At 54.0% G+C, this 11,625-nt stretch overlaps 1 protein-coding gene across 1 annotated transcript; it reads left to right on the top strand.

Moving 5' to 3' along the window:
- The first annotated feature begins 444 nt into the window (after positions 1–444).
- Positions 445–1,288, top strand: LOC123165581 (chaperone protein dnaJ 11, chloroplastic). Its single transcript, XM_044583252.1, has one exon. It carries the CDS (start codon positions 645–647, stop codon positions 1,068–1,070), a length of 426 nt encoding a protein of 141 aa, XP_044439187.1. The 5' UTR covers positions 445–644; the 3' UTR covers positions 1,071–1,288.
- The last annotated feature ends 10,337 nt before the right edge of the window (positions 1,289–11,625 follow it).

The raw sequence follows: 11,625 nt of genomic DNA on the forward strand, positions 1-11,625 counted from the left end.
GGACGCTCTAGAATAGGTGACTTGATTTTCCTGGCTCGCCGGAACGCGGTCCGGCCCGGCCCAGCCCTGTGAACGAGGACGTGTGCTTCAAAAGGGCAAAAGAAAGTCTGGCTTCTAGATGGAAATTAGGGCCGCCGCACACACCGCCAGAATTCGGTGTGCTCTCCGCCGTACTAGGAGCAGGGAAGTCGGCCGAACCCGCGGGCGCGCGTCCCATCGCGTTGCCTTGCCCCTACCCGCGCGCCAGCGATTCAGTGGGCACCGCCGCGCCCAAACCAAAATAGCCAGGATATTATATTACCCCGTATCGACGTGGAGATCCCGGCCCTTGCCTTGCGCGAGGCGAATAGGCATGGCTATGGTAGGCACTCACGCCCACATGACGCCGACGTGCACGTCGCTCGCTCCCTCTGTCGACCCACGCCCCAGCCAGATCACGATGATGCCGCGGCTGACTCACAGCCCCGACCTCCCACGAAAACAAATATCAACCAGCGCCAAGCAGCCCGCTGCGTTATAAAAACAAACCCGGCCGGGAGCCAACCGCATTCCCGTCTCCCCTCACCTGCCTACTTTTCCTCTGCTCCCCCGACTCATCCGTCCGTCTCTCCCGTTCTCTCTTCTCAGATTTGTGGATTCGTGTGATGATTTCACCGCCCCCGGTGATGCAATCCTCCGCGGCGAGGCCCGCCTTGGCCGGGTTCCGCCATGCCGCCGCCTGCTCCAGCTCCCGCCGGACGGTCCGGTGCGCGGTGGCCGTCGCGTCGGCGGCGCCGGCCGGGAGGTGCACGCTGTACGAGGTGCTCGGGCTGCGGGCCGGCGCCACGCGCGGCGAGATCAAGGCCGCCTACCGGCGACTGGCTCGGGAGCGGCACCCGGACGTGGCCGGCGCGGCCGGCGACGACTTCATCCGCCTGCACGACGCCTACGCCACGCTCTCCGACCCGGACGCCCGCGCGCGCTACGACCGCGACGTCGTCGTGCAGGCCTACGCGCAGCCGCCCGCTGCCAGGCCGGACGGCGTCTGGGGCCGGCCTCGCCGCACGTGGGAGACAGACCAGTGCTGGTAGGCCCGACCTCCATCGATCCAGAGCTTCGGCCTTGTGAATAGCCACCACTGTAGCAGCGCTCGCGCGCTCTTCCCCACGCGCGGCCATGGCCGCTCACCATAGATTTTTTGTTACGGTGACCCAACCATGCGTCTGTACATGTAAATCCCCACCTCTTCTTGATCTTCTGAATGTGCAGTGATCTTCAGAATCAAAAATTAACCTGTGTTAATATGCAATAGCAGCATCGATCTGATACACTTCGGGTCGACATTGTTTTCCGGCGACCAAAGCCGTCTCTGTTTCTTGGCTGGCAAACCAGGATTGACGACGACGTGCTACCGTCGGGTTGTTTATTCGATGCCAGCCAACGATTGCCAATTGGGTGGGTGGCCTCAAATTCCCCTCCTCTGTCAAGGTCAAATATGATCATCGACAACCGACGCCTCCGTTGGTCCACCTCTTCGCACAAGCTTAAATATACCACTAGCAATTTGGATAAGGATTTTACTGATGCGTTGGCCTCGTCGATCTGGTCTATCTCAACGACAAAAAGTGTTACTTTGTGGAATTTCGCGGCAAATAAAATTCGTGCGGCAATCTCAGAAACGTAGTGTCATGACATGGTACAGTAATTATGTGCGATTTTTAATACTACTCAAAAAAGTAAAAAAAAAATCAAATTGCTTCTGACTTTATGGAAGGACCCACGATCTGTTAATTTCTATTTCTCATTTGTGCAACATCTCGTCATGAATCTTAGCTAACGGACTCAAGTGAACGAATGTATCATCCATGGAATTTTCCTATAGTAATTTTTTTTAGAGCAGAGGTCCTTGTCCGGCCTTACGAATTAGGCCCTTAGGTAACCAGAGTACATGACAACAATTTACGATCAAAGAAGAAAGGAAAAGTAGGTTCGATACAAGGCGCAAAGGCCAAAAACAAGGGAAGCGGCGCATGGCAACTTGGATCTCCATCGCGGAGACACGCTCCGGCTATCTCTCCTTAGCCAGCTGCAGAAGGAAGGGTGTCCTCCATGTCCCGTTGATTTGTAGTCCGAAGTTGATGCCATATAGCACGCAACTTGTTGATATAGGCTTCAAGTCACAGGCTCACGGCTGACTGTCTCCCAAGAAGCTTCCATAGCTGCCATGGACAATGTCTTTACTCTTTACACACCAAATAGGCCGGGCGCTTAGAGATTTTGCCCTCAAATAATGCTTTTGTCCATAGTGACCAAGCAATCCCCGCAAAACGCCAACCAAGCTAAGCGTCTCTTCGCTATAGGAAGTGCCTTGAATTAGCTCGTGAACATCCGCAGAACCTCTCGGGTTCCAGTTACAACACGCGGCCTTTCTAACCGCACTCCAAACGTATCGAGTAACAATGCATCAGACTATGCTATGGTCGCACGTGTCGTCATGACTGCACCATATACATTTGCCACCGAGCCTTCCAATTTCCTAGACCCATTAAAATAAATAGTCCAATATATGTTATCGTGCTTCTCTTCAGGTGTCTGCAACTCTATCCAGTTGTTGATGAAATCCACAAGAACTTGAAACTTGATAGCTGTCCTTGGCATATATTTCAGACTATGGGGTCCAAACTCAATGACCCACTTGGCCACTCGGCCTGTGGCCTCTCTATTCTGAATAATATCTCCTAAGGGAGCAAAGCTGACCACAGTAATGGGATGACCAAGAAAATAATGCTTCAGCTTACGACTAGCCATGAACACCCCATACACCAGCTTCTGCCAATGTGGGTATCGCTGCTTAGACTCAATTAAGACTCCACTGGCATAATAAGCCGGCCTTTGAACTGGATACTCCTTACCCGTCTATTTTTGTTCCACTACAACCGCCACACTGACGGCTCTGTTGTTAGCAGCCACATATAAAAAGCAAAGGCTCCTTCTCAATAGGAGCTGCAAGAACCGGCGGCTCAACTAACTGTTTTTAAGCGCTTCGAATGCCTCATTAGCAGCATCACTCCAGACAAAACGATCTGTTTTCTTCATCATTTCCACTACAACAGGCGACTTATAAACCAACTTAAAGCTGCGACACGACCCTCCAAACACTGGACATCATTGACGCACGTCGGCTTAGCCAAGGAAGTGATAGCTTTGATTTTCTCCGGTTTAGCTTAAATACCTCTCTCAAAGACCAAAAAACCCAAGAGCTTGTCTGCAGGCACACCAAAAACACATTTGGCCGGGTTAAGCATCATTTTGTAGACCCAGAGATTATCAAAGGTCTCTTTCAGATCATCCAACAGAGTCTCCTTCTTTCTAGACTTCACAACAATATCATCTACATAAGCATGAACATTACGTCCAATCTGATTATGGAGACAAGTTCTGGACACAACGCTGATAAGTCGCCTAGACACTCTTGAGCCCAAAAAGCATAGACACATAGCAGAAAGCTCCAAAAGGTGTGATAAAAGCCGTCTTCTCCTGGTCTTTAACTGTCATCTTAATATGATGATAACCAGACTAAGCATCCAAGAAGCTTAAACGCTCACAACGCGCCGTAGCATCTATGATCTGATCGATACGGGGAAGAGCAAAAGGATCAGCTGGACAAGTTTTATTAAGGTATGTGTAATCCACACACATACGCCAAGTGCCATTTTTATTAAGTACTAGCACCGGGTTAGCCAACCACTCAGGATAAAAAACTTCAACGATGAACCCGGCTGCTAAGAGCCGGGCCACCTCTTGTCCAATGGCCTTACGCCTCTCCTCATTAAAACGACGAAGGAATTGCTTGACCGGCTTAAACTTGGGATCAATATTGAGAGTGTGCTCAGCGAGTTCTCTCGGTACACCCGGCATGTTTGAAGGCTTTCATGCAAAGATGTCCTGGTTCTCACGGATGAACTCGATGAGTGCGCTTTCCTATTTCGGATCCATATTGGCACTGATAGTGAACTGCTCAGATGAGTCGCCAGGGACAAAGTCAACCTGCTTGGTATCATCCGCTGATTTAAACTTCAGCAAAGGGTCATGCTCTGTGGTTGGCTTCTTTAACGGAGTCATATCAGCCGGGTCAACATTGTATTTATAAAACTTAAGTTCCTCTGTGGCATAGGCAGACTCAGCATAAGCAGCATCGCCTTCTTCACATTTCGAGGCTATCTTCCTGTCACCATGTACTGTGATGGTACCCTTGCGACCCAGCATCTTAAGCTGCAGATACACATAACAAGGCCATGCCATAAACTTGGCGTAAGCTGGCCTTCCAAACAAAGCGTGATAGGGACTCTTGATTTTAACCACCTCAAACCACAATGTCTCCGCCTTGTAATCATAGTCATTGCCAAAAGCTACTTCCAGGGCAATCTTACCAACTGGATATGCCGACTTACCAGGCACCACACCGTGAAAGACTATAGAGGATGGTTTAAGATCTTTATCAGTCAAATCCATACAGCGAAAAGTATCATAATAGAGGATATTAATACCGTTGTCTCCGTCCATAAGCACCTTAGTGAATTTTTAACCTCCAACCCGAGGGACTACCATTAATGCCAGCTGACCCGGATTGTCAACCCGGGGCGGGTGATCCTCACGACCCCATACAATTGGTTGCTCTGACCACCATAAGTATCGAGGTACCGTCGGCTCAACTGCGCTTACTGCTCGTTTATGAACCTTCTGATCTCGCTTGCACATGCTTGTGGTGAAAACATGATATTTTCCACTATTAAGCTGCTTTGGATTACTCTTATACCCTGACTGTTGTTGCTGATTATCCTGATTGGGCTGCTGGTTATAACTGCCCTGACCTTGATATCCGGAATTTGAGCCGCCTCCTCCGAAGCCGGGCCCATGAGAGCCGGATCCTGACCCACCGTGCGGGCCATTATTGTTATTGTGGTCCTGATGAAAGCCGGAGTTCTTGTATTCCTTCATGATAAAACAATCTTTCCACATATGAATCGATGGTCTATTCGGAAGACTGTGCTTTGGGCAAGGCTGGTTCAACATTGCCTCAAGGTTGAACTTCGGCCCTCCGAACTGAGGTGGTTTTCCCTTACTATGCTGATTGTTATTCTGTGTGTTAGTATTGGCCACAAAGTCTGACCCGCCGTCAGTTTGCTTGCGCTTACCGTTATTGCCTTGATTATGCCCTGTCATGTTTTGCAGCTGTCCTTTTCCATTGTCGTTCTTCTTCCCCTTGTTGGACTTCTCCTCATCAGACCCAGGATCTTTAGTGTTGTCAGAGTCGGCGTATTTTATAAGAGCCGCCATGAGCTCTCCCATGTTATTGCAGTGACGTTTAAGCTGCCCTAACTTCTGCTTGAGAGGGGTGAAACGACAATTTTTCTCCATAATTAGAATAACTGAGCCGGCGTTGATGCTATCCGATGAATGGATAATGGCGGAAACCCGGTGAACCCAGTGATGGGCTGACTCATCCTCTCGCTGTACACAAGCATCCAGATCGATGATCGATAGGGGCTGCTTACACGTGTCTTTAAAATTCTGAATAAAGCGCGCTTTCAACTCAGCCCATGAATTGATAAAATTAGGGGGTAATCCCTTCAACCAGGTTCGAGCCGGCCCATCCAGCATCATGGTGAAGTACTTGGCGCACACAGCATTGTTAACAACCAACATCTCCATAGCCAGCTCATAGCTCTCAATCCAAGCCTTAGGAGGTTGATCAGCTCTGTAATCGGGCACCTTTCGAGGGCCCTTGAAGTCCTTAGGCAACCGCTCATTGCGAAGATCCGGCACTAGGCATAGCACACCCACCGTCCTGGAAGTCATCCCCGCCTCCACAGACGCCGAAGGATTCAACTGAAGCCGTTGATGAGCCGCTAATTGAGCCGCCAGCTCCGCCTCTTGACGTGCCCTAGCCTGATCCATTAGGGCCTGAACATTGTTATCATCACGTGGCGGGTCATGCCCACGGGGCGGGTTATGATGCCGCTCGCTGCTGCAAACTGCCGGCGATTCAATGCGCCGGCTATAACTTCGGTTGTGGAGGGGAGTTGAATGAATTCGCTCACGGCTATATGAATAAGTCGCCTGTTGAGCTACTGTTGTCTGAAGAAGCTCCACAGCCTTCCAGGCCTCGACCGCAGTGGGAGTAAGGACGACAATTTTACCCATGGGTATGGGTACCCGCGTATAACGTACTCGCATGGGCAGGGTATGGGCACAATTTTATACCCATGGGCAGTACCCATACCCTACCCGTTAAGTCATGGGTAGGGCACGGGTATAGCTTTGTACCCATGGACATACCCATACCCTACCCGTTTATGCTGATATGTGGACCTTACACGTTAAGTGTGGCGTGAGCTTGTGAACCTATATTAAAGTTTTCACCAATTGTCAATTTGAATTGAGATAATTGCCATGTAATCATCTATTTCTTATTGAGTTGTGATTTTTTTTGTGAAATGTGATATCGATGAATATAAAATTATGATAACTTGTGTACTGTTTGATCTACCCGTTGGGTATGATGCCCATCGGGTATGGGTATAGGTAAAGGTTCATACCCATGGGTATGGGTATGGGTTGAATTTTGTACCCATTAAGTACATGGGTATGGGTATGATATTGCTCTACGTGCCCCATACCCTACCCATTGCCATCCTTAAGCGCGAGACTCGCCTTCTATTGGAAGAGCCGCTAGCCGCGAAGCCGCGACAATCATGTTATCCAGCGGGCTGGAATAATGACCCATAGGTGTTAGCACCTGCTGAGGCGAGGTTAAGTCCAAACGAGGCGGGTCTGTTACACGAGGTTGAGCCGTCGCCCTGGTCACGGGCGCCTCAGCAGCCCGGGTCACACCGGGTGGGTTACTTGGTCCCGCCCCAGGCGTATTGAAAAGATTCCTCGCCTCAAACTGCGGAGGTAGACGACTCTGGTGCCTCCTTCGAAGAACAACATTTGACGCATTCTGATCCAAGTTTAACCGGAAAGCTTCTACTTGAATCCGTTGTGACTCCGCCTCCAACGCAGCTCGCTCCGTTGCCATCCTGGCATTCTCAACATTAAGCTCCTCTCTAGCTTGAGCTACCTCATCTCGCAGTTTCGCAACTTCCACATTATGCTGTGCTTGAGTCACCAGGGTTACCTCTGCGGCCAACAGAGTCGCCAAGGCATCCAAGAGCTCGGATAAGACCTGAGCCGGCGGGCGCACAGGGCCGCTTGCCCCGGCCGTTGCAGCAGCAGTTGAACTATAGACGTCATGGCTGCAGCAGTCGACGATTGTAACACTGGCTGTGTGCCGGCCATGAAGATTGCAGCTCTGCTTGGCGGCTCATAGCTAGAGCTCCGTAATACTGTCACCATTGGAATAGCCCCCAAGCCCGCCGTCTTGAAGTTGATACATCGACTCGGTTTCGCCAGTTGACGACTCATCACCTGAATAGATGGCTGTCTCTCCACCAGACATGGAACCTTCCTCAAGATCCGCCCCATGAACAAAGCCAACGAAAGCACGCTTCCGGGCGGGTTGGACCTTGGCGGGTCTTGCATGCCGAGCCGACTCAATGGTGTCGGTGCAGGCGTCCGGCTCAGGCTCTGACTCGCCAATTTTGCCGATGAAGACATGAATTGCGCCAAAGGGGACCCGGTACCCGTACTCGATTGAATCGGCCTCGGGACCCCAGCCAACGTCGTCGATGTAGATCTTGCCGCAGCGGCTCTTGGTTATCTGGCCCACGGCGTATCCCTTGATCCCTGAGAAGCTGCCCTTCAAGAACTCAAAACCGCCGTGCTCTGGCCCCATGGTGGGCGCCAACTGTCGTGGATTTAACACGGCAAATTCCCTAGTGAAAGGACTTAGGTGTAGCCATCGCAACTAGGTTAGCTTGAAGGGGTTGAACGGGACAAAGGACACAAGGAGTTTACCTAGGTTCGGCCCCTCGCAATGAGGTAAATGCCTATGTCATGATTTTAGTTGTATTGCTTGAGTGTCGATTACAAGGGAGCGAATACGCTTGACCTAGTTCTTGATTGATTGTTTCTTCCTTTAACCCGTCGCCAGGTCTCACCTTTATATACACAAGTCGAGACCCGGAGGCTTACAGAGTCCCGACCGTCTCACACAACGTGACCGGCTCGGTTTCTAACTAAACAATTCTTACAGAGCAAGCCTTCATACGGAGGTTCACAGGCCCAGGTCGTGGGCTTTCTCCAGGCCTACTTCCATAAGCCGCCGTCTTCATACTTCCCCTTGGGCCTCCTTGGACCTTCTTCATATTAAGCAACCAACGGTGTAACCCGGCCCCTCCTGGGCGGGTCACACTCAGAGCTATATCCCCAACAGTGATTCATCAAGTTTTCTGTTTTAACCTTCTTCAAGGACCGGCCATAGTCAAATTCGATTCAACTAAAGTAGGAGAAACAGAACACACGCCAGCCACCTTTATGCAAAACAAGTTGCATGTCTGTCGGTGGAACCGGTCTCATGTGCGTGGACATGTAAGGTTGGTCCGGGCTGCTTCATCCCACAATACCGCCGAATCAAAATAAGACGCTGGTGGTAAGCAATATGTGTCGACATTCTGGGAACGGGGGTCCCCAGACTTGCCTGCCTGCGGCCCACGGCGTGGCTCCACAAGCGGGCCCGTATGGCCCATCTTCACCAGCAAGCACTCAAGACCCTCGCGAGGGGCCAAGCCTCGCGAGGCGGACGTCACAAGACCTCCTCGGGAGCGGCCTCACCAGGCTGGCTCGTGAAGGGCGGAGAGATCAAGGCAAGAGGGTACCTCGCGAGGTTTCCCGTGACGTAAGCCATGACGACCAAGGCCAGGCGGGCGCCAGCATGCACAGTGTCCTCGCTTCCCCTTTGGTGCTAAGGAGGCAAGCGCAGACGAAGAGTACCGAGGCATCAGGCAAAGGTTTCCATATCGGTGCAACAAGACGAAGACCAGCAGGACGGCAGGATGGAGGTCACCGTGGAGCCCAAGACGGCGTCACCACCAGAGCCTTTGGCAGGCGAAGACTACTTTTGTCAGGATAAGCTGTACTAGCTGTCCCTCTTTAAACTTGGCCGTTGTGGCATCCCTTCCCGCTCAATATTTGGGAAGAGGACCAGGGCCTCTATAAATAGGATTAGTCATCACCGTAGGAGGCAACTCATCTTGAGCAATCCTCACCCGCACACCAGCTCACCAAGCACAAGAACACCTCTCCTCAGGAGGCTGTTCTTCCCTTGTACTATTCATCCTCAGCCCAAGAGGCAATCCACCACCACCACACTGGAGTAGGGTATTACACCACAACGGTGGCCCAAACCAGTATAAATCTTGTGTCCTCGTGTTCTTGGGTTCGACGAGCTAGTCCGTGAGATCGTGGAGTGTGAGAGCTTGGGAGAGGAGAGATCTTCGTGCGCACCCCAGTGTTCGAACCTCAAGGGTTTTGCCGGAACCCGAAATCCGACATTTGGCGCGCCAGGTAGGGGTGCGCTGAAGCCTTCCTCTCGTTGATCCATGCTTCACCGCTCCACCACAACCATGTCGGACGCTCGTCGCGCCCGCGCTGAGCGCCGGGCCACCCTCGTCACCCGCGTCGCTCAGACGGCTCCTGTCGGTGGGCCTCCCCGTCGTTCTCCGTCACCCGCCGCCAACGCTGCCACCGGCCCGGTTGGAAACGAGCATCAGGCATCCTCGCTGCACCCCTTGGTGCGGCGGGATGGCCGCACCGCCACTCCGTCGCTGACCCCCGCCGAATCGTCGTCTCACGCTCGTCGTGCTCCCACGGACGCGCGGGCCACGCTGCTCATGGCACACGAGCTCCTGCGTTACCGCCCGGTCGACGACCTCTACGAGGACTGGTTGGACCGCATCGCCGAGCTCGTCAGCGCCGCAGGGGCCTCCCCTGCACCGTCCCTCTCGCTGCCTTGTCCACCGCCAGCTACGGGTGACGTAGCCCATGGAGCGCCTCCACCACCTCTGCACCAAGATGGCGCCCTGGCGCCAAGGCACGCGGCCCCGCGGCGCGACCCTCCGCGCCAAGCACCCGTGCGTGAAGAAAGAAGCTGTCAAGAAGTTCCTTGACCGCAAGAGAACGCTCCTCGCACCGCCACGTCAGGATCGCTTGCTGCGGCTGCGCCACTTGCTGTGGCAGCGCGGGGGCACCGAGATCAAGCTCCACCTCCATGACGGGCCCCGGCGACCACGGCAGGCTGTCGCGCCTTCACCCCCGAGCTGCGTAGGGTCGCCTGACCGGGCAAGTTCAAGCCGGATCTGCCTCCTCGCTACGACGGCACCCCCGACCCCGCAGAGTTCTTGCAGCTCTACGAGCTGAGCATCGAGGCGGCCAACGGCAACAAGAAAGTCATGGCGAACTGGTTCCCCATGGCGCTCAAGGACGGCGCTCGTTCGTGGCTCCTGAACCTGCCTCCGGGCTCGATCTCCTCCTGGGACAAGATGTGCGACCGCTTCGTCGCCAACTTCCAGGGCACTCACGATCGCCCCCCGGCCGCGGGTGACCTGCGCCGCGTCAAGCAGCAACCAGGAGAGACCCTCCAGAAGTACATCCAGCGCTTCAACAACGTTAGCCTCAAGATCCCCAAGGTGACGGACGAGGCCATCATCTCGGCGTTCTCTGATGGCGTCCGCGACATCAAGATGAAGGAGGAGCTCGCCATCCACGAGGAGCTGTGCACATCTCTGGAGCTGTTCAACCTGGCGACCAAATGCGTAAGAGCTGAGGAAGGACGCCTTTCCCTCCTCGAGCTCCCAGCTGTCGACCCATAGGAAAAGAAAGCCAAGGTCAAGGACGTGAAGCGCAAGGGAGTGGACGTGCTCGCGGCAGAGCCGGACACGAAGCACGGCAGGGACCAGCCCGAGTCATCGAAGAGTAGCCGACCATTCTGCGCCTTCCACAACGTGCACAGCCACAACACCAACGACTGTCAAGAGCTCAGGGCCATCCGGGATGGACGCTTCGGTCGACGCCCCGAGCGCAACGACCGGGGCTACGGCCGAGGAGGAGGACGTGGCGGGGGACACTGGGACGACTGTTGCCCACGCCAGGAGTGGCGCGACCGGCCTCGTGAAGACCGTTGGCAGGACCAGCCTCGCGAGGGCGCCTGGAGGGATCAGCCTCGCGAGGACCGCCCTCAGGGCAACGCCGGTCTTCCTCCGCCGCCTCCACCACCAAGAAGGAACGACGACCACCATCAGGACGAGGGGGCTGGGGGGTTCCAGGAGCCGCGTGCGATCGCCTGCATCTTGGGCGGAGCTCAAGCCCCGGCCTCTCAACGCATCTTCAAGCAATTTGCTAGCGAGGTGAACGCAGTCCTCCCCAGGCTCGAGGCTACGCGCTCGCTCAGGTGGTCCAAGTGCGCCATCACCTTCAGTTTGGCAGATCAGCTCAAGTGCGCGGCAACCGCTGGCGCCTTCCCGATGCTCTGTTCACCCGTCATCAGCAACATACAACTCACCAAGACCCTCATCGACGGCGGCGCAGGGCTCAACGTCCTGTCTGTCGAGACATTCGACAGCCTTCAAGTGCCATACGATCGGCTTCAGCCTACCAAGCCCTTCTCAGGAGTGACTGACGGCTCCACCACACCGATAGGGCAGGTCC

Source organism: Triticum aestivum, chromosome 7D (genome assembly GCF_018294505.1).
Source record: "Triticum aestivum cultivar Chinese Spring chromosome 7D, IWGSC CS RefSeq v2.1, whole genome shotgun sequence".
Taxonomy (NCBI): domain Eukaryota; kingdom Viridiplantae; phylum Streptophyta; class Magnoliopsida; order Poales; family Poaceae; genus Triticum; species Triticum aestivum.

Coding starts and splice junctions, on each gene's coding strand:
- LOC123165581 (XM_044583252.1), top strand. CDS start 645: ATGATTTCACCGCCCCCGGTGATGCAATCCTCCGCGGCGAGGCCCGCC.